Below are 23,331 nucleotides of genomic sequence, written 5' to 3'. Positions count from 1 at the left end.
GAGACCAAAACTGAAGACAATATCCCAGGTGAAGCCTCACCAAGGCCCTGTACAACTGCAGTAAGACCTCCCTGCTCCTATACTCAAATGCCCTAGCTATGAAGGCCAACATACCATTTGCCTTCTTCACCGTCTGCTGTATCTGCATGCCAACTTTCAATGACTGATGTACCATGACACCCAGGTCTCGTTGCAACTCCCCTTTTCCTAATCTGCCACCATTCAGATAATAGTCTGCCTTCATGTTTTTGCCCCCAAAGTGGATAACCTCACATTTATCCACATTATACTGCATCTGCCATGCATTTGCCCACTCACCTAACCTATCCAAGTCACCCTGCAGCCTCTTAGCGTCCTCCTCACAGTTCACATCGCCACCCAGCTTAGTTTCATCTGCAAACTTGGAGATATTGCACTCAATTCCTTCATCTAAATCATTAATGTATATTGTAAATAGCTGGGGTCCCAGCACTGAGTCCTGCGGCACCCCACTAGTCACTGCCTGCCATTCTGAAAAGGATCCATTTATCCTGACTCGCTGCTTCCTGTCTGCCAACCAGTTCTCTATCCACATCAGTACATTACCCTCAATACCAGGTGCTTTAATTTTGCACATCAATCTCTTATGTGGGACCTTGTCAAATGCCTTTTGAAAGTCCAAATACACCACATCCACTGGTTCTCCCTTGTCTACTCTACCAGTTACATCCTCCAAAAATTCCAGAAGATTTGTCAAGCATGATTTCCCTTTCATAAATCCATGCTGACTTAGACCGATCCTGTAAGTGCTTTCCAAATGCGCTGCTCTTTCATCTTTAATAATTAATTCCAACATTTTCCCCACTACTGATGTCAGGCTAACCGGTGTGTAATTACCCGTTTTCTCTCTCTCTCTCCTTTTTTAAAAAGTGGTGTCACATTAGCTACCCTCCAGTTCATAGGAACTGACCCAGAGTCGATAAACTGTTGGAAAATGATCACCAATGCATCCACTATTTCTCGGGCCACTTCCTTAAGTACTCTGGGATGCAGACTATCAGGCCCCGGGGATTTTTTGGCCTTCAATCCCATCAATTTCCCTAACACAATTTCCCGCCTAATAAGGATTTCCTTCAGTTCCTCCTTCTCACTAGACCCTCGGTCCCCTAGTATTTCCGGAAGGTTATTTGTGAAGACAGAACCAAAGTAATTGTTCAACTGGTCTGCCATTTCTTTGTTCCCCATTATAAATTCACCTGAATCTGACTGCAAGGGACCTACGCTTGTCTTCACTAATCTTTTTCTCTTCACATATCTATCAAAACTTTTCCTTCTTGAACGACTTCCAGAACCTGTTCCAGCTGCAATACACCTCCCCTATAAGAAGTGCAGCCTCGCTTTAATTGGTGCTAACTTCTCTGGATTTTGCGACACCTGCTGATGCTTGCAGTTAACGCTGGCTGCATGTTGCAATCATTACAACGAGCAGGCAGCACAAAGTTGGCATGCTGCTTGCATTATATTGAACGAGAATGAGTTAATCGCACATCGCGATCCCTGTGCCCGTTTTTTGGGGTTACCAAATTTAGCCCCTCCTCCCCCCATCCCCCAAGGCTATACAAAGAAAGTAGATAAAATGAGGATTAATGTAAAGCTGAATAGGAATGATGAATAATATGGCAGATTTGAAATGGTGATCTGGCAAGTAAAGCCACATGGGCATGTCAAACTAAGTTGTAAAAGGAAAATTTCAGTATTTGCTTTGGCTAGATAGCTTGCCAACTGAGAAATTTGATAATTAGTTAGAAATTTTCGTAGCCTATGCCATTTAGCAATTTAGTTATAGAATTGAATCCTTGTACTTTATGTCAGTTTTTTTTCTTTAACATGAACAATATCCTTTTCTAAGAAAGAAAGACTTACATTTATATCGTGCATTTCATGACATCAGGGTGTCCCAAAGCACTTTACAGCTAATTAAGTACTTTTGAAGTGTAGGCACTGTTGTATTGTAGAAAACATGGCAGCCAATTGCGCACAACAAGCTCCCACAAACAGTAACATGATAATGAATAGAAAAGGGGCGATTGATTATATGGAGATCAAAGTGCATATTATCTATCATAATAACAATCTCCCCCATGACTACCACTGGTACATTAAGAATCCATTTGACAAATATGCACTTCAATCTATATTGTAAACTCTTAACTCCCAACAGCCTAGCCTTTTGCTTTCCATCTGCCATGATATCACAACAGCTGTTGATTTGCTTACCAGTCATTCACCTCTACCTTCAATGCCCTCATTCACAGGAAACCATTTACAGTCTCCCACCCTAATCATTCCACCTGGTGCAGCTCCCGGCTTTGCTCCCTCAAGTTCAACAGGTACAAACGTGAGTGTACCTGGCACACAACTGGTTTAACTATCCGCTAAATCTGGCTTAACTGCATCAAACTCATATGTCAAAAGCACCCACTACTCAAGAATCATTCTGGAAGGAAACCATGTTCCTATCTTTGCTATCAACTACCTCCTTAAACCCCTCTTTCCTGCCCCATCCATCTCACTTCCAGCAACAAGTACGAGGAGCTCATGGCTTCTTTGTCACCGAGATAGAGGCCATCTGTTTTTCTGCCTACTGTCTCGCACCTCGCCCCCCTTTCATTTGCTCACCACCCAAACCTATGCTCTGACCCCTTCCTACCCAAGCCTTGAATCTCCTATGTGTGTCTCTCTCTCTCCTACTCAATGTCTTCTTCAATCTAAGACTAACCTGCTCTCTCGACCCCATTCCCACTAAACCGCTGACCAAACAATTTCCTTTGCTGGCACCCTTGTTAGCCAACATTGTAAATATACTGTCCCCTCCCTTTCAAAACTGCCATCGTTAACTCTCAAAAAACCCACCCTTGGCCCCTCTATCCTCATTAAATATTATCCCACCTCCAACCTCCCTTTCCTCTTCAAGGTCCTTGAACGTGTTGTTATCTCTCAGAGCTTTCTGAAGATTGCCTGTTTGAATCCCATCAGTCGGGTTTCTTTCCCTCTCTCATCACTGAAACATCCCGAACCAGTCACGAATGACTGTTACCATGTTACGATTGCCCTCCTCATTAATGTGCCCTTTAAGCTGCGCAGCCACACAGTTCCCGTGCAGCTAGCTCACTGGTTTTTAAATAAGATAAACCACATTTTAAATGGGCCACACACCCATTAGAAAATGAAAGAAAACATTCCTCCTCATTCTTCTTGATATCTCTGCAGCCTTTGACACAGTTGATCACACGCCTCTCCTCCACTGTCCGGCTTGGTGAGACTGCCTTCGCTGATAGGCACTCATAGCCAAAGCATCTCTAGCAATGGCTTCCCTTCACACCAGTCCATGGCCCCTCATCTACATGCTGTCCCTTGACAACATGATCCACAGACGTTGGGCCAGCTTCCATATGTACACTGATGACACTCAGTTCAACTGCTCCAACATGTTTCTTAACCCTTCCATTGCTTCTTTACTGCTTCTTTAACATTCACTCTTGGATGAGCTATAATTTCCTCGAGCTAAACATTGAGAAGAAAAAGTCATTAGTTTCATCTTCTGCCACAAACTCTGTTTACTCACCAACTCCATCAGCCTCCCTAGTGTCTCAGGCTAAACCAGGCTGTTCGCACAGTTGGGGCTGGATATTACCAGCCTCGGCATGTCTGGGGCGGGCGACATCCTTGGCGAGTCCCAACCCCGCAGCTGTGTTGATCCGGGCCTCCGACATGATTTTACCTAGATTGGGTTTGTTAAGCTCACCCTGTGAGGTTCCTGGACAATTTGACGGAAGCAGGTCTGATGACATTATCTGATGATGCATCATCAGCTGGTTTCCTTAAAGGGACCCTGCCCACATGCATTTTGACAGTTGTGCTGTCAGTGTTCGACAGCATTGAGGTGCTGCAAACATTGACAAGCACTGCACAAACGTACATGGCTGCACCCATGCTCTCCCATGACTCCCTCCAGTTGCTTTTGGAGTGAGTCACAGCACGCAGGGAGGTTCTCTTCCCTTCCCATGGGCGAAAGAGCCATTCCCAGGACACCAACGCAGCCTGGTTGCACATTGTACAGGAGGGCACAAGCAGGGATGTCGTCAATAGGACCTGGCTGCAATGGCACAAACCTTTCAATGATCTCACTGGATCCCAAAACGTCACTGCAAAGCTAAACTCATCCGCATCCTGCTGTGCCACGCATACATCCCCATCACTCTGCCTTCCCTACCCTACCCCGCACATCCTTACTCACACCAACTTACCTTGCACCTTCACCCATCCCTCTCTATCTATATTATCACATCCTCATCTCACTAACCACCCCTCACACTCATCTTCATCCTTGTCCAATCATAACAACATACAAGGATAGATACTTTGGTGTTATTGCCAAAGCTGATGTAAAGTTTCTGCTAATATGTTGTCAAATATTGAATTTTATATTTTCATCACTTTGTGCTCTTGGACAGATCTGTGTGCACCTTTGGAAGTGGCTTAGTGAGTTGCAGTGAATGGTAAGACATAACGGTACCCCCCCCCCCCCCCCACAATGGTGGTGAGTGTGAAAGGAATGGCTTGGGCATTGTAGGAATGCTTTATGGTGCTGGTGTGGGGTGGTGCTAATCTGGCATATTATGTGGCAGCCAGTGTGTACAGCGTCAAGTGAAGTAAATGTGGCCATGGTGAGGCCATCCCTGGTGTCCCGGCCAACAATGTGGTAGGGTGCTGATGCCCTGTGTTCTGTGCAGAATCAGATGATTGCAGAGAAGTTTGGTGCTGTTGTTGGTGCTACTGGTGTGCCGAGTGATGTTGGTGTGTCTGGTGATATTGATGTTGGGGCTGATCGTGGTGAGATTCTGAGGACCAAGGTGAGATTTTTTTCAAGGAAACTGATGCTGATGGAATAGATGGCAACTGAAGTTGAGATTACAAAGGATAACATAGGATATACGGTACAAAATTTGGCCCAACCCGTCCATGCCGCGTTTCTGCTCAACTCGAGCCTCCTCCCGTTGTAATGTATACACCTGTGAGTATGCTCACGGGTTTGTAGAGCTGTTGCATTGTGAGTGGCTGAGCCACTCGCGTGATGTTCACAAGACTCAATAAAACCTCAGTCAGTTGTGTCTAGGTCATCCACGATGAGTTTTGCAGATGCGAGCCTAGTGGATAAACTGGCAATGTGTAGTGTGATTGTTAAACCTTAGTTGATAAATCAACTCGTTCTTAATAGCAATGTGTTGCTAGAATTCTTAAGCAAAGAACCCATGAAGCAAATACATTACACCTTCATCTTTGCTCATCTAACTCTATCTGCATAACTCTCTATTCCCTTCTCCCTCATATGCTTGTCTAACCTCCCCTTAAATGCATCTATACTATTCGCTTCAACCACTCCTTGTGGTAACGAGTTTTACATTCTCTGGGTAAATAATTTTCTTCTGAACAGATGACAGAAGTGAACTGTCAATGGTGGGAGAGATTTTTCCAAGGAGCTGACACTGGATAGAGAGTTCACTGCAAACACTTCAAACCTCCATAAAACTGAAAAGTGTATTCAAAATCCTGAAGACTCCAGCTTCTTTGATTGGAAATTGAACAGCTTTGAAATGGTAGCTTTTATACCACTTCTACAGCTGTCAACTAGTCAAACCAATCCAGAGTTGTTGAGAATCCAACACACTTACCTGATGTGAACCTCGTAAAAAGCTTGGAAAAATCCTTTGGATCTGGTAAAATGCTGCTTGAATAGCTTTAAGCAGCTTCTTAACTAGCACAATTGCCTGACACTTCGCTTGGTGTCGGATCTGCAAACTGCAGGCAGAGCCGGCACTTTGGAAATTCACAAGGAGGCGGGTTCAGAGCTGACTTCCACCCTGCTGTCAATCACGGCCATTTTGACAACGTGCCTGCCTCCTAACTCGCACTCACAGGGCTGGTAAGATTCCGGCCTTCGTGTCCTGTTTAAACCGGAGCTAAGTTTACAATGCTATATTTTCTCAATCACAAAGAGCACCTATTTCCCTCTCTTTCACACCACCCACTTCTATCTGTATCACAGCCAATCTGCCACTAAAACTCTTATTCATGCCTTTGTCACGTCCAGAGTCAATTACTCCAGTGCTCTCCTGGCCAGCCTTCCATCTTCTATAAACTTCAGCTTATCCAAAATTCTGATGCCAGTATCCTACTTCACACCAAATAAACCTTCATTTATTTATGAAAGGACCAATAATATATACTCTTTATCCTATTATTTCCCATTGTGTATTCTTATTAAACCATATGTAAGCATTTAGATAAATAATATAGCAATGGATTAAGATAATTGAAACATTGGACTCAATATTGGCACTCTCACGGCAAACAGGTCTGAGGGGATGAAAATTTTAAAACGGGGAACGCGTCCCCAACCTGCTTCATACGCACCTGCTGACATTTTCACAGCAACGGGTTTTGTCCAGTGTGAATGTGGGGCACTTCATTAATGTGTTTAAATCAGGCATCTCACAGTTCAATTGGGAGCCTGATTTAAATTTAACAGTTGCCTTGCGGGTGTCCCAGGGTTCAGGAAACCTGGCAGTAAAAGGTCTCCCTGCTCGCGGCTCAAGAAGGTTAGTGCCTTTTACAGCACTCCTTGTGGGCCAGGAGGAGCAGTACTGCTCCCCCGGTCCGTCAAGGAAGCCCTCAGGCTACCCTGCCGATCGCAGCTTCTCTCTTTCCCCCCCCGCCTCCCCCCCTCCCCTCCGCTGCAATTGTAGCCAACCTCCCATCCCAAACTCTGATCTCTAGCCTTCCCCCTCCCAATTGCATCTCTCTTTCCCCCACCGCTTCCCAAAGGCCACGATCTCTAGCTTTACTCCCTCCCACTAACCAGGAACTGTCCCCAAGGCTGTCTCACTGAGGCCCCCTGCCGCTGGTTTTCCTGGCCAGCCTGTCAATTTGGCTGGCAGCCAGGCAAGAAACAGAAGAAAAAAATGATAATGAGCTCCTGCCATTCAATTTGGCAGAACATCCGCCACCCGGCCTCGACATGTACCCCGCTTGTTTTCACGGTCCTCCACACCCTCCCTGTAATTATCGGGGCCATTATTTCCTTTATCTAACTTTTCAGTTATTATTCAATCGCTATAGATTGCCCAGCCACATTTCACCTGTGTATGTTTGTTTCAGTTGCAGCTATTCAATCACAAAGGGTGGGATCTATCAGCCAACCTGTTACTAGGATTCTGCCAACATCAGCATGTGTAAACCAAGATTGCATTAGAACAGATCAGAATGACACTTGATCATCGGCAACATGTGTAGAGTAGTTAGGCTGCATCATGAGATCATAAGACTGCATTTGCAATATCAAGATATTCTCTTGCATAATGTGATTGGACAGGAGCAGCGCACCCAAAATGCACTGCATCTGAATAAGCCCAGGAGCACTGGTATGTCCTGTCCTCAGTCACTAACAATAAATGCTGGCCTTGCCAGTGATGCCCACATCCCAGGAGTGAATAAAAAACAACATGGCCTGAGGGCACCTGGAGGACCATCCCTAGTAGGCGGTTGAAGTGGCAAAAAGCCTGCAGTTGAATTCCTGCCCATTAGTATTGGTGCCTTCTGGCTGCTGCTTGAAGCCCTGAGAGATGCTAAGATCATGATGGGAAGAGGGAAGGGGCAAAATAGGTTAATTGCTACTAGCCTCTTTAATTATTATGCTGACCTCTGAACCACCACAAACCCTCTGGTACTCCAGGATTGTGACGTAAGCCCGAACATCTTAGTTTCTTCAAGCACTCTTCCACTTAGGCACCTAATGGGCTATCAAAGAGGAAAAGAGTGGCGAGAGTCTTGCAACACCCCCTCCAGCTTTATTTATATGTCTGCAATGGGGAAGATCCAGATTTCCTGGGACAATGTAATGTGGGCAGAGACCCAGTGAAATGGGTCACTGGGCACTATTTGCTGACCTTTGCATCCAGGAAATGGGAGTTTCCAGGGGTACAGGTCAGATAAATCAGCTCTAGAGTAATTCAGCTATCTGAGATCCAGAATTAAACGTTCTGCCCATTAATTTACATAAATAATGACTGTTAAAGTTTCAAATTTAATGTTTATTATTTTATTAATGGATTAGTTTGAATGATATAGAGGCATACTGGAGCATTAGCACATGGTGCCGTGAAGTGGTGTGACACAGGTTCAATCCTATTGTCACTGAGTTCTTAACCTTAAGTTAGTTTCTGTGAGGAACCACAGGGTGGAAAATGGCTAATTCCCTATAAGAAATTATTTGAAATTTGTACAGAGAATCACCCTTTTTTACAGCTAGTTAGAGTGGCAGAGGTCTGGAAATAAGTCTCTATCTCGGCCACAGCTGGTATATGAGCTGGGAAGACGGAATAGGAAAAACAATGGAAGGAGTTTACCCTGATTTTTTTAAAACAGATTGGCTTTAGCCTATGCCAGAACAATCTGCTAACATATTAAATCCCTCAATACATTAATACCCTCTTTGTTATCATTGCCAAATCAACCGATTCATCTTTGGTACATAACTGATTTTTTTTCCATTGCAGGTGCCAACGAGTACTATATCCAAAAAGCTATAATTTTAATTGTTGAAGTTTTATTACAGAACAATTAGTCTCCCAGTGTTCCCACACATGGAATATTTTATTCTGATTATATCTTTAGGAAATGTATGGGAAAACGATGTATTCCCCCTGTGGGAGGCTTTTTGTCAATCAGCATATTAGCACAGCTAAGCCACGAGTGCACATACAGGTCCAAAACTAGTGAGAGACTCTATAGGCATTAGCAATTCATTATCCAAAGTTCCATTGTTTTCTATATTGTATTGAGTTTGTCCCCTTATCCAACCATTAAAATTGTTGTTGCATTTTTACACTAGTATGTTATTAATTTCCAACCTAAATAAATAATGGAATACTGCATAATATACTCAGAATGAACTTGCAGATATCATTTTCTTCAACAATTTTTCAAATCTCTCAGAGAAAGATTTAGCTTTTTACCTGATATTCATCCAGCCAATAAATTGGTATCACTAGACAACCCAGGTAACCAATGTTTTGATTTCTATGTCCATATTGTCTCTCATCAAATAAATGAGCTAATTACCCATTTAAAAAAAAATCAGCCTGTTAACCTTTAACCTAATCTCAAATGCACATGGTATTGAATGCAATTTCAAGATAACAGGAACAAATAAAATCAATCATGGCACATTGATAATATTAATCTATTAACACTTCTGAAGCAGCTAATGTGCTGTTCGTCCAGCGTCAAAATCCAGTAATTTAAGGCAGAATGCACAATACTTGTGTGAAATAGCTAAGCAGCAAATTAAAAGAAAACACTTTGCCCATGAGACCCTTCTATCACTGTTGTATGCCTGTGAGAAAGAGAAACATGAAGCAAGCCACACATTGTGTATTTATACAAGAGATGGTGTCAGACCAAGAAAGACACAAGGAGGATACATAGAAACATAGAAAATAGGTGCAGGAGTAGGCCATTTGGCCCTTCGAGCCTGCACCGCCATTCAATAAGATTATGGTTGATAATTCCTTCCAGTACGCCTTTTCTGCTTTCTTTCCATACCCCTTGATCCCCTTAGCCGTAAGGGCCATATCTAACTCCCTCTTGAATATATCCAATGAACTGGCATCAACAACTCTCTACGGCAGGGAATTCCATAGGTTAACAACTCTCTGAGTGAAGAAGTTTCTCCTCATCTCATTCCTAAATGGCCTACCTCTTATCCTAAGATATGTCCCCTGGTTCTGGACTTCCCCAAAATCGGGAACATTCTTCCCGCATCTAACCTGTCCAGTCCCGTCCGAATCTTATATGTTTCTATGAGATCCCTCCAGTGAATAAAGGCCCAGTTGATCCAGTCTCTCCTCATATGACAGTCCGGCCATCCCTGGAATCAATCTGGTGAACCTTCGCTGCACTCCCTCAATAGCAAGAACGTCCTTCTTTCGATTAGAAGACCAAAACTGAACACAATATTCCAGGTGAGGCCTCACTAAGGCCCTGTACAACTGCAGTAAGACCTCCCTGCTCCTATACTCAAATCCCCTAGCTATGAAGGTCAACATATCATTTGCCTTCTTCACCGCCTGCTGTACCTGCATGCCTACTTTCAGTGACTGATGAACCATGACACCCAGGTCTCGTTGCACCTCCCCTTTTCCTAATCTGCTGCCATTCAGATAATATTCTGCCTTCGTGTTTTTACCTCCAAAATGGATAACCGCACATTTATCCACATTATACTGCATCTACCATGCATTTGCCCACTCACCTAACCTGTCCAAGTCACCCTGCAGCTTCTTAGCATCCTCCACACAGATCACACCCCCACCCAGTTTAGTGTCATCAGCAAACTTGGGGATATTACACTCAATTCCTTCATCTAAATCGTTAATGTATATTGTAAAGAGCTGGGGTCCCAGCACTGAGCCCTGCGGCACTCCACTAGTCACTGTCTGCCATTCTGAAAAGGACCCGTTTATCCCGACTCTCTGCTTTCTGTCTGCCAACCAGTTCTCTATCCACGTCAGTACATTACCCCCAATACCATGCGCTTTGATTTTGCACACCAATCTCTTGTGCGGGACCTTGTCAAAAGCCTTTTGAAAGTCCAAATACACCACATCCACTGGTTCTCCCTTGTCCACTCTGCTAGTTACAATCCTCAAAAAATTCTAGAAGATTCGTCAAGCATGATTTCCCTTTCATAAATCCATGCTGAGTTGGTCCGATCCTGTCACTGCTTTCCAAATGCACTGCTATTTCATCCTTAATGATTGATTCCAACATTTTCCCCAATACAGAGATTAGATAGGGAGAGACAGGCACATAAAGTTAAAGACAACAAGTAACAGACAAAGGCATACATAAAATAAAAGTGACGGGGAAGGAGAGAAAGAGAATGATACAGATGGAATTGAGGAATGCGACTGTGATGGTTTGAGGATCTAGGAGTGTGGTGTGTGGTTAAAAAAAATAGAGCTACCAATGTAAAACTCAGTTTATACATGGAATCATATTCTGAGAGTAAAGAGAACCAAAACATGGAAATACTGCAGGTAATTCAGGTCCTTAAATAATGGACAACATTGGAGAGAAATCTCCATGCCTGCCAATTATACATAGATATTCCACAGTTGCTTCTTAAAAACATCAATAACTAAATACATTTTAAAAGCATCACTCCCTATCCAACTCTGTTCTATGCAGTGCTCAATGCAATCCATTTTACACTGAAAATATTGTCAACTCTACCTCAAATAGCAGATGAGCTGCACAGAAGTATAATATAAGCTCTTCAGATCAGATGCAGTTCTACCTATCATCCAAAGAGATCTCTAGAATAAAATCTGGCGAAATGATCCTGTAGGTTATTAAACAGTCCTATTAATTAAATATGTTCATATTATGGGGAGAAGTCCCCTCTTCCCTCCCTCAGTACTCAGCACACAGCCCTGGGGACACATAGTCAGTCCATCCCTACACTGCAATACTATTCAAGGCAACACAATGAAATACAACCTGTATAATGACAGAACCTGCCTAATAAACAGCCAATCAATACATTAACCTTTACTCCAACCACAAGGACAGGAAATCCCCAGCCCAATATAAATACAAATGTAAAAAGATTGAAAAATGTGTTAATTTTTAAGTTATTGTTTTTATAAATCAACTTTCTCAGATTACATTTGTAATCACATTTGTCAAGACAAACACTGGGTTTTAAATGCCAAGGACATTTAGGAAGGCAGACTGGGCTCACCCTAAATATGAGTGTATTAACCTGAAGCATTCCTTATTCCTTTATTACAGGCTTGGTTCCTATGTTGATATTTCAAAATGTTCTATTCCTTAAAATCACTAACTCTGGATCTGAACTTAAATATTCACTTTTTAATTTTCTCCCATTCTTAAATAATACTGCATGAGTTTTTTTTCATAATTAATCTTTAACAAGGCCTTAATCAGCAAAAGTCTTTGGCTCCCATGTTTTATTAATTTTCATATGCACCTTTTTTGACAGGAACATTTTCAAAATACTAAACTGGGACTAATGGTCAATTTGTGTTATTTCCACCACAAATATATTACTGTTTTGGAAAGTTCACCTTTTTCGTAAAATTGTCAGAGGAAAATATGGACCTAGTTCTCGATATTTGTTTTGATTAATCTTGTGCTTTTTCTCATTATGGTTCTCAATTTCTTCTCCAGGTATTACTGGATCTTTATGTTCATTTTTATATCTTTAGTCTTTTTTTTTTGCTCTTCAGTTGCGTCACTGATTGTGGAAAAACGTGGTGATAAGTAAATAACATTTATACTATGAAAGTGCTAAGAAATGTCAGCACTCATGCTGGCAGTGTAGCAAGAATAATGAAGAAACATGGGGCTAGCACCATTTCTGCCGGGTTTCTCTGCGGTATTCTTTAATTTCGGCGGAAAACCACCCGGCAGGGATTTCTTCAGAGAGTTCTGCTGGCGGTCTTGAAATATCCCTGGGGAACAGACCACTGGCGTCACCGCCAAAAAAAACACTACCACCCAAGTTTGGTCACAGTGGTGATCTGTAGTTGAGTAGAAAAAAAATGCCCATGAGAAATCAGCCAGAGCTGTGCAGTAGGTATGAAACCCTGCAAGGAAAGGTAAGTTAAAGTTTAAAAAAAATGCTTTTACAGCGATTAAGTGGAAAAGGGTCCTGAGAATGTTTTCCGATTTTTAACTTTTTGGTTTTTTTGAAATTTTTTTTTTGTGTTTTCCCCCCTCTCTAGGCCCAATCCGCAGCCTCAGACTAAATTTAAGTAAGTACCACCCTATTTTGCCCAGGATCGCGTTTTCCACCGAGAATCTGCGTGGTAAGACCCATTTTTCCCGCTGGGCGGAATTTTTTCCTTTTTTTGATCAATTTTTCGGCGGCATTAATTTAAGCGGTTTTTTTGGGCGGCAATCTGGCGATGGCAGATTTTGTGGAACTTCTAGCCCAAAATCTGTTATATTTGCTTTATCAATAAATGTTAATGAGTAAACTCACTCCCTAACAGTATGATGCATGTTTTCACAACCAGTGACTGGACTGAACTAAAAATGGCCGGGTCACACAAATGAGAATCAGGAAGGAATGGATATTGTATTCAGTGATAAAGACAGATGTTAAAAAAGATTTCTCCGACCAATGAGGCTTATATAGGTTAAGTTGAATCTCTGCCTTGGGAATAAGGAAAATAAATATCTAATTGCTAATAAATGTTATTGTGTATACTTGCTTAGATGGAGATGACTTATTTCCAACAGTGAAATAGTTATACACATGTCATTGCCTTGATGCATTAATAAATGTTATGTGACCTCATTGATCAAGGGCAATAACAAGCAACCACAATTCGATAAACCCTCATTTTTAATATCCATGTTACCCAAATTATGTTGAATTTGTATGTTGTAGTCATGCGTCCTCATAATGATAGTAATGGCTTAACACTTGTTGGACACATAAAGCTCTGCACTGTTATAGTCTGGGACAGATTGACATTGACAGTCTAGCTGTCTTAAAGGGAAGGCCGTTCCAATCTCGGCACGCCATTCCAGAGAGGTCTTTATCATACTCTTTAACTTGCCTCCAGTTGGATCAGAGGAGTAGAAAAGAGCATGGTTGCAAGAGAGCAACTGAAGGAAGAACAAAAACAGAAGAGATGGGAAAAATATAATGGTGTGGGCAGTTGCCTGACAAATATAAGGATGAAATTAATCAGCAAAGTAAAATAATCAAATGCCATTAATATCCAGCTGAGAAATCAACACATCTGTTTAGAACATGATATTGGTACTGAGCGCTCATCATGCTATAGTTCCCACTTACCGATGACAACTGTGCCATTCCCACGAGTAACGAGGTCGGCTTGGTAAGAAGTCTGCTGTGCCTTGATTCTTCACTCTCTGTGGAAATCTTAACAACACTCGCATATCATAGTCCCTGACGTCCGCACTGTAGGCTGAGCTGCAACGCAACATTGGAAAGAGAGAGTACCATCACTCCGCGCTGAAAGTATACACAAAGTGTAAACCTCATGTTTACCCCAATATCTCTATCAAACTTCAACAGATGAACAGAGTGACATTTTGAGCCATAATTACTCCAACAGCCCTTCCCCGGATGCAAGCTAAATCGGAAAACCGAGAGTTGAAGCCTTTCGGGGAGTAAAGCTATGTTTACAATTATAATCTGTATTCAGTTTTTAAATTGAACTTTCTCATTAGCTCAATTTTGGAAAACCAAGTGAATTCAATTTGTCATTGTTGTCACTTAAACAAGTTAGAAAGAAGACATTATCCAAATGCATTTGTGTATTAGCCGTTCTATTAAAGCCTTCTGATAGAAATTCAATTAAAAAAAATCGTGGAAACAAGGAGAGAAGTGTAATCTCCAACACAAACACACACCACAAATCCCAACATGGAGCTGGTATTACTCAGAAACGAATCCAATTCAGGCAGCTGTAATCCGCGGTTATTTCTATAATGCTGCATCTCCCTAAACTATAGTAGAGGTGCTAAGCGCTCTTACTGTTAGTCCATCAACACTCCTTGACTCTGGAATCAAGCCGGGGCTTGACTCCGAATTTATGCTACACATTTTTAGCGTTTATACCAGGCCAAACCACTTCGCGCCCACGTTACAGTTGTTGCGTAAATGCAACCTCAGCTGCTATATTACCAATTTCTGGGACTGTTTCGTAACGTTTCCATTATAGTATACATTAAATCTAGATGGGGTCGAACAGGGAATTAAATGCTTAAACATCCTGGGTTATGAGGAGCTGCAGGGTTGGTTCATATAACGCAAAGGAAGAAAACGAGTTAAGAATGTAATGGTGATGCAAGAATGAGTGACACATGTTTCTGATTATGTAGACTGTACCTTGCCAAGCAATTTTCCTCTGCGGCACATCTAAGGTTGTACATGTGCATCTTCTGAACGTATGTTGAAACTTGGATATAGTATGGGTCTGGGACTAAATCTGGCAAACCTACAGGTTAAAAAAACAATGCATGGATTTAATTCAGTACTGTATTAGTAGTCAAAACAAACACGGTGATTATAAGAGTTTTTTCCAATCAATTAATTGTTCCTATATTCAGAAACAAAAACTACGATTTTCTTCTTTCTAATAAAATAAATTCTAATTGTGAGCAACAGGCTTACCATGTTGGAAGTACCTGGTACCATACCCAGGTCTACGGGGCCGAGCCCTGGGTCTCTCATATGTATCGTAGTAATTGTAGTAGGGATTGTCATCTGTTTGCTTGTATGGGTTGTAAGGATCGTCCCCCACCATGACATCCTCATTGCCAGCCGTGCGATTACCCCGGTTCGACGTGTTCTGGTCAGTTGCAAGTGGTTCTCTGATGTCCTGGTTGGGAGAGGAAGTGGCCGGAATCTCCTGAGCCCTTTGCCTAGGAGCCCCGCTGGCTCCCCTGCCCTGAGCTCTCGCAGGTTGCGAGCTATCCCGGGATCCGGAAAGTCTCGGATTATTGCTATTTGTGCTCTGCCACCATTGCCTGGCACCTGCCCGCCTGGCACCGGATGGGCGCTGCTGGGACAGGGATAAAGAGGAGTCTCCCGGCTCTGGGGCTGCGCGGGCTCCGGAGGGGGTTTGGGGGGAGCGGGCTGAGGATGAGGGTCTCCTCCTCGCACCACTTGCTCTGCCGCTGCCTGCCGTGCTGTTGGTGTCACTCAGCAGGAAGAGGCTGTTGCTCTCGCTTGAGCCTTGGGGCGGCTGGTACTCGGAGCCCAGGCTCAGCAAACTGTAAACGCGCCCGTTGTTTTTCCATTGAATTCGCTGGCGCCAAACGGCCGCCGCCGAGCTCTCTTGTTCCTCTTGCTGTTGCTGCTGCTGTTGTCCATCGATCTCTCGAAGCAGGCAAGTCAAATAAAGACCAAAAAGTTTGACTAAATACATTAACCTTTGATAATTCATCTTCTTTCAAATCAAGCGAGGAAAAAAATAATGTATAATTCCTCAGAAAATAATTTTCAAAAACTATATTTCCATCAAATATATTTTAACTGTAAAAGTCAACGTAATTCTTCAAAATATTATATGTGTATATATCTATATATACAAAATACTCCAACAAGTATTCAAAAGCTGGCTTGCCAAAAGTTGCAGCTGTACAGAGTGCCTCTCATTTTCTTGGTACTGTCTGGAGTGGAGAAGGAGGAAGGGATTTTAAAGTTGCTGGCACATTCGCAAAGTTACACAACCTGCTCCCAGGCTACTCGCTATTTGTTCACGTAATGCCTAGGAACGTGCAGTTTGACAGTTCCTCTCCATTCTCGCTCCCTTCCTCCACTCCAGCCGACACGAAGGAATTTCATGGCCCCAGACAACTATCCGTTAGTTTTGCGGCTCGCCAACTAACCGGTGGGTTGTGCCAAAGTATGCACAAAAAAATTAGATCATCATGAGGAACAGCATGCCGATCCAGGCAAAACTTAATAACACATGGCGCGGAGGATAGAGGGAGTTAAAGGGGTGCCTCAGGGCGGCTGTGACTGAGGTTTGATCGCTGCATGTGCCATGTTATGTTGCCTTGCCATCACAAAGCAGAACACCAGCCAGCGAAAATTAGAGACGGAAAACAGTATGTGGTCGTCTTGTGGTTTAGGTACCTTAATTTTAAAGCAAACCCTGTCTTACCAAATTTTTAAAAGGAGAGTTGTGTCCTATAATTGAAAGTTTAGTCTCGCTGAAGAAAGTAGCTCCTCATCGATGCCCGCTGGCTATCCTCCCACTTTAATTGATCGGTGTTAATATTCTTATTCGCTTAATTTTGCTGCAAACGTGGATTGTATATACATACACACACAACTATTTTAAGACCATGTATATTAAACATTCTCTTGATACCTATAGATGTATCTTTAAACAGATTTTAAAATTGATTGGATTGGATCTATGTTAAGTTTTTGAAGTGGAGAAATCATAACGGAATCTCAACCGAAGCAAACTTTGGACCACCCATCAGTTTCAATTAATGTCTGGCCACTTCAGCTCTGAGGAACTTCATATGGAATTAATGGTCTGCTTGCAGTTATATTTGTTAAGAAAGTAAGTACATCTGTAAATTGTGATTCTGGATGAAGAAAGATTTTACTTTCAAGTAGGTCTGTGATTATAAATTCTTATATTCGCAAAAACATCAGTTGTCTTTTGGTGATATTTGTCATTTTCAGACATGGGCGCCTATGACGAAATTATTTAAATGTTGTTCCCCATTTTTAGAATTTGCATGTTTCTGAAGGGAGTGCCTGCTTTTCTACAGGAACAGAAAATGATCAGTTACAAAATGTGGAATATAATTGGCTACTGTTTACGTCTGAAACTACACTGCAAATAGAACAGGACAAACAACTATCTGGAAAATGCCAAACGGGTCAATATTTGTGTCTTTACTTCATGATCTGAATACTGTCATTCAGTTTAAAGAACCGCCAAAATAACCCTAATGAAGTCATAAAACGAAGTTTAGGAAACCAGTGCGGTCTCGTGTAGAAATTAATGGGGAAAGATGTGTTTGATTAAAGATGAGGACTGAAAGTTTATGAAGGTGCCAGAAACCCATCTATATTTCAATATAACAATTACGAGCACAACACTTGATATAGTGTATTTCCCCACTCTTGCAATCCAACCAAAAGGTAATTGTTGATTTTTATCAATTATTTTCAGTGTAAATCAGATCAATCTTGACAGAAAATACATCTACAACCCTTAAAAGTTCGTTGAACGGCATTTTAGAGATTAAAGTTTCGGAGATACGTGTTCTGCAGAAAGTATTTAGGTGGGCAAGTCTTCGTTCAATTAGAAGAAATTGGAGACCTTTCATTAAAATATGTTAAATGCTTACCGTGATTCTCCCAACTTTGTGTAAAAAATAATCCCTGTTCAAACATGATCACGCACATGTCTCAGTCGTGTGTTCAACCCCTAACTGCGAACCTTTATCCATCCAAAAGCACCACTAATAATCACTGGGATAAAGTGTCTCTATACTGATTTTAAAGTGGACTGAACGAAGTAAAATAGTTTTTATTTTTATCTAATATGATTTGAAGTGAAAATTTGAATCAGTTCCAACCAGCATCTTTTCTCAAATGCTGACTGTTTCACACAACTTCCACATTCTCTCTTAATTGTAAGTGTTGCTATTCACATTTGCGCCTCCCAGTGTCCAATTTCAGTAATACTTTACTGGTTGCGTTTCCATTTCGCACCTCTGCATCTGTTGAGACAAATTTAAGCTCAAAATATATTTTTACTTTCAAACACATCGATTACAGTTGCACGATTTAACGTACGTTTATTGCACCATAAGCCACTGACAGTGCTAATCAAATATCCATCTTCAAAAAAATACATTATTATTGTAACTTGCTTTAGCAAATACCAAAAAACCCCACAATAAACAAGGACAAGTAGGAAGGGAGACAATCCTTTTCTGATTTTTCTTCTGGTAGTTCTTTACATAATTCCCAAAGGAATTGTAGCATTTTGGCAGGTACGTTATCCGGAGCAGTCATTCGAATTTGTACACTCCGGAAACATTTGGAAATACCCCAGCGTTGAGTGGTATGCAAAGATGTCTGACGGCATCTCATTTCTATTTGAGAGTTAGCGTTGCCCTTTGCTTTTAACAGTTGTAGTAGCATCTAATGACTTTGGGTGTTGATCTCGAATCGTCTGCCACTGCCGGTGATTTTAACACTTCATTGTTTCTTTGACATATCCGACTTTGTTGCTGTTTAGTGTGTTGTGCCATCTAGTGTTGGCAGATAGGCACATCACTCATTCCAAGGTTTAGATGGAAATAAATCCCATAGAACAAATTAATTAATGCTTCTACTTTATGAGATTATGTGTGTTAGTGATTCAGGGTGTCAGTCAGGGATTTCTCGCGCCAAGCTTGAAAGGATTAGTTTAATACATTGTTTAGCTAAATACAGTAAATTGAAATTATATTTTGACTGCAGTAAAGTTCATGAAGTTAATCTCTCTGCATTTTAAATTCTATCAAACTAATACTCATTATTAGATATGATGTTGCTAATATAAATATCATCCTTTACATTTAGATTTGTGAGAAATATTATCCTTTTGCCTTGCACTCAATCTTGCACCATTGTCATACCTAGATAGAACCATTAGTGTATGGGGACACCACCTTTAAACACATCTTTTGTACATTCACGAGATCACAGAATTGCTACCGATGAGGAAAGCCATTTAGCTCATCTTATCACATTGATCCAAAAAAGAATCTAGAGAAAAGTTAGGCTGTTTAGCCGCTAATCTTTAGTCTAGTCCCTTTAAGGCCACTGCTCAATTACTCCCTATGGGCAGATGCTCTAAATACCTAAATTCAGATAATCCTAGTTGCTTGTAAATTTCAGGCTCTAGATCAGAACAATCCAACAATTTTTCTCTCTTAATATTGTATTGCATCTCGAAACTGAATCTCAAGTAGCTCCATTTCAAGGCACATTTAATCCAAGTTGAAAGCTCACTGTTACACATTTGGGTTTGCAGTAGATATTTTATTAAGTTCAGTGGTGACAGTTGCTCCTGGAAGCAGTCCAAGTATGTTACTCTTTTGGAGTTGACTCACTATGCGCCAAATAGCACTGTTTGGGGTTGTAAGAATAGCACCGCTTTGTGAAATGAATCAGGTATTTATGTCTTTCTATGTTAGAGGCATTTATAACTTATATTATTTTGCAAAAAACATTTGCAACTTACCCAGAAGCATTATTGCTAGCTGTCTGCTTGTTGTGTAGACCTTGCCACTCCTTGGTGGTGGGCTTTAAAGATTTAAATGGCCCACATTTTCTTTTTTCATGCTCTATTGCTAGTGGGCGCTATATGCAAACAGTATTGTGGGGCCAACATATGGACATAATACAACAAGTTTTCCTACTTCATGCAGGCATACTTACTGCAGGTTGTACAGGAGGCATAATTGGCAGGAATTTTGGAGTAGCCCGGGATCCTGCCAGTCACACCCTGATAATGACATCAGGATGGAGGGAAATGGATGCAAAAAGGAATTAGAATTTCTACCTCAAAAAGGAACAGAATTTCTAGGCTTTATTTCTAATATTATATATAGAGTAAAGATGATTCACCAGCTTTGGGCAGCAGCAGTTCACCAAAGGCACAGGATTGGGCCTTGTGCCTAGAGAGTGGACAGCAAAATTGAACACAGCTGCAAGCCTGACAGAGGCCTTCTTACTGCTGCTGGAGATCTTCAGTCTGTGCTTGGTGTGCTTATCTTTTTGGCACCCCATGGGCATTCATACACACAGAAAATTGAGGCAGAAGTACTTGGAATGTCCCCATCCATCTCTTTTCCATAATAATGCTGGACTATTTTCCATATTAATACTGGACCTATGCTTATTGCCGGCACAGGTCCAGCACTGCTCCTTGGGAAGCTCCAGAAATGCTAAGGTAATGCAAAGTTTGTGGAGAACCAACAAAATTGGTACTTGCCTCAGTTTCAACACCATTGCACTGGGAATCAGGTGTTCCATGGGGATGGGGGGGGGGGGGGGTTAATGTCAGAAAAATCTGACTATTTTTTTAGACCCTTGGACACCTGACAGAACAATTAGTGACATGTTTTAAATCAACTATTAAAATAGTATTCTATTAAAACATCAAGACCTAAAAATTGGACGATGACACGAAAGTTGCTGGTGTTACTGTAGCCGCTGAAAATGGTGACGCCGTTAGGAGAAAAGAATTCACGCTGAGGACTAAAGATTTTTAGCTCAACACTAACTCACCATGTAACACCCTCCTGGTAGCGTTAGTGCAGGAACCTGTAGCGAAGTTGGTGTCCAGAAATGGCATTTCATCTTCCAACAGCCTTTGGAAGTGAGGCAGTGAGTTTGCTAGACAGTGTGGGCCATTAAAAGGACAATGCATTACAAGGGCAATGCCTTCTGAACTGATAAAAATAAAAATGAAGTTAAAAAAAGTGCAAGCCAGCCCTTCAAAAAAAAATTAACATTTGAAAAAACATTCCCAAATTGGAGTTTTCAACTCTTGAAGCTGAATTCCTTTCCATACCTAAAAAAATGGGAAAAGTGATTCAGCACTAACACAAATAGCTTAGCAAGCCTGGGAAGGGGCATCCAGGGTCTCTCACGCAGCACTCCAGCTTTGTGCAGGGAGTCAACACTGCAAAAGAGGTTCTCTACGCACAGGGGCCAGTAGACCCTCCAGAAAGAACGTGGGACCTGATCACCGAGCTGTCACTGCCAGTGGTGTCACCCCCACGACCTGGCTCCAATGTCCAAAGAAGCTTCATGACCTCAGACCACTGGTCAAGGTCAGTGAATGCATCTTTAAAAGCTGTCTCCTGCCAATGGCATCATTAGCCTCACACACTGCTCCATGCATGACTTTCCTCCTCTCCCCCCATCATTCACTTACCAACAATCTGTACCAAACATGACGCACAGCTCCCATTCCTAGCGTCACATCACTCCTTTGGAGGTGACAGTGCAGGCAATTCTTTGCAGGAACATGGCTGAGCCATTGGCCAGTGGCGGGGCTTAAAGGATACAAGAAGCTGGTATTCTCATATGTTATCCTCCTTCTCGCATGCACCACTGGCTTTCCTGCCCTTCCCTTACCACAACTCCGTGCTTGTGCCTTCCTCATTTCACACACCCAAGAAATGCAGGCTGCCCAGCCAATGGTTGACCAAGAAGAGGGAGAGGAAAGTGAAGAAGAAGAAACACCGTCATTCGATTTGACACTCCTAGCCACCAGCTCCTCAAAGCCCCACTGAAAATCAACAGCCTTCCACCAGCCATGCTGCATGACATCAGTCGGCTAGGCAAAGACACATACAAGACAGTCACTAAGGGAATGCACAAGGGTGATGAGTTGATTTTTTGAAGTCATATTGGATGGATAGATGTATAAAGTTGGATTGGAAAGTTTGCTTTCTGGTGGTTTTTATTTCAGAATTGTGGCCAAGAGGACACTCATGGTCAGTAGCAGGGAGAACGTAAGGTGTGGAACAAATGTTGAAAGTGGAATATGGGTTACGGTCACTGGTATTGCAGGTGGATCATTGCATCCCGGATATCCTGGCCAGACAGGTGGTATCTGGGTTGCATCCTTCCTTCCGTTTCCTCCTCTTCTGCTTCCTCCTCTTCCCTCTGTGAGCGAATGATGTAAATTTGAAATAAAAGCATAAAATACTGGAAATACTCAGCAGGTCAGGCAACATCTCTACCAGAGACATGAACTCCGTTTCACTCTTGACAGATGTTGCCTGACCTGCTGAGTATTTCCAGCATTTTCAGTCTTCTCAGAGGCCTTCCTTTACCATCCTAGGCCTTGCAAGTGACCAGCAGCACTCCCTGTATACTTAAAAAACTTTTAACATGCATTGCAGTAAGCCACTACTTCAATAAAATCAAAAAAAATGCAGTCCAAAATGCAAACTTTCCTGAAAGATGTGTATGTGGGTGAGGAGTGACAAAAAGTCTGCTAAACGCTGGATTTTTATGGCGAGCTTAGGACGCAGCGTTGAACTCAGCGCTAAGGTTGAAGTTCGTCAAGGTGACGTTAAGTTGGCACGCGCGTCAGCTCTCCCTAATTTAAGGTTGCAGGGCCATCACTCTTACCGGCAGTGCTGCCGGACCTCAGAAAATAGCGGACCCCACCACCAGCTGGCGAAAGAGCGTGGCAGCTGTCTTTTCACTACATTTTGCCGGTAACGGGTGGCGTAAAGCCCCCGAATTTTTAGTTCCCAAGTTTTTAAATTAGCATATTTTTTTACAGATTTCATTTTATATTTATTTGCTTTGTATATTTTTCCGGTAGAAACAATACATTGTAGGGCTGATAGTGTGATACCCTGTGCCTGTAGCACAGATGCACATCAGGCATCAGTTCCCTACATTATGGGCCACTAAAACCTGAGACCTGCTCAGCCTTTCATTCATCCAATGTGCTATTTAACACTCCCAAAACACCCATGACTCATTGGCCCTGAATTCAATGCAAATTAACATGATGTGGTTTCTGCCACATCCACCCACTAGTTAGCCCTTTCACTGGACTGATGAAGTACAACAGAGAATGTAAGCTCTGGCCACCAATGGCGTGGACTTTCCACTTTTGTGCTTGCATGTTAAATAATCACCTGGGTGCAGGATATTCAGGAAAA

General features: G+C 42.1%; 1 protein-coding gene across 2 annotated transcripts in view; it reads right to left on the bottom strand.

Annotated features, from left to right (window-relative positions):
• The window catches only part of LOC139265842 (protein-lysine 6-oxidase), a 68,692-nt gene extending 52,262 nt beyond the window's left edge, over positions 1-16,430 (bottom strand). For both annotated transcript variants that reach the window (XR_011593635.1, XM_070883349.1), the window contains exons 1-3: positions 15,281-16,430; positions 14,996-15,104; positions 13,937-14,074 (exon numbers count right to left, since the gene is read on the bottom strand). Coding sequence is in view for 1 of the 2 variants with exons in the window: in XM_070883349.1 (XP_070739450.1) it covers positions 13,937-14,074; positions 14,996-15,104; positions 15,281-16,055 (1,022 nt within the window). In the remaining variant the exon portion in view is untranslated. The remainder of the gene's footprint in view (positions 1-13,936; positions 14,075-14,995; positions 15,105-15,280) is intronic.
• Between the last annotated feature and the right edge of the window lie 6,901 nt (positions 16,431-23,331).

This window comes from Pristiophorus japonicus, chromosome 1 (genome assembly GCF_044704955.1).
Source record: "Pristiophorus japonicus isolate sPriJap1 chromosome 1, sPriJap1.hap1, whole genome shotgun sequence".
Classification (NCBI taxonomy): Eukaryota; Metazoa; Chordata; class Chondrichthyes; family Pristiophoridae; genus Pristiophorus; species Pristiophorus japonicus.
This window is presented reverse-complemented; position numbering and strand designations above follow the sequence as displayed.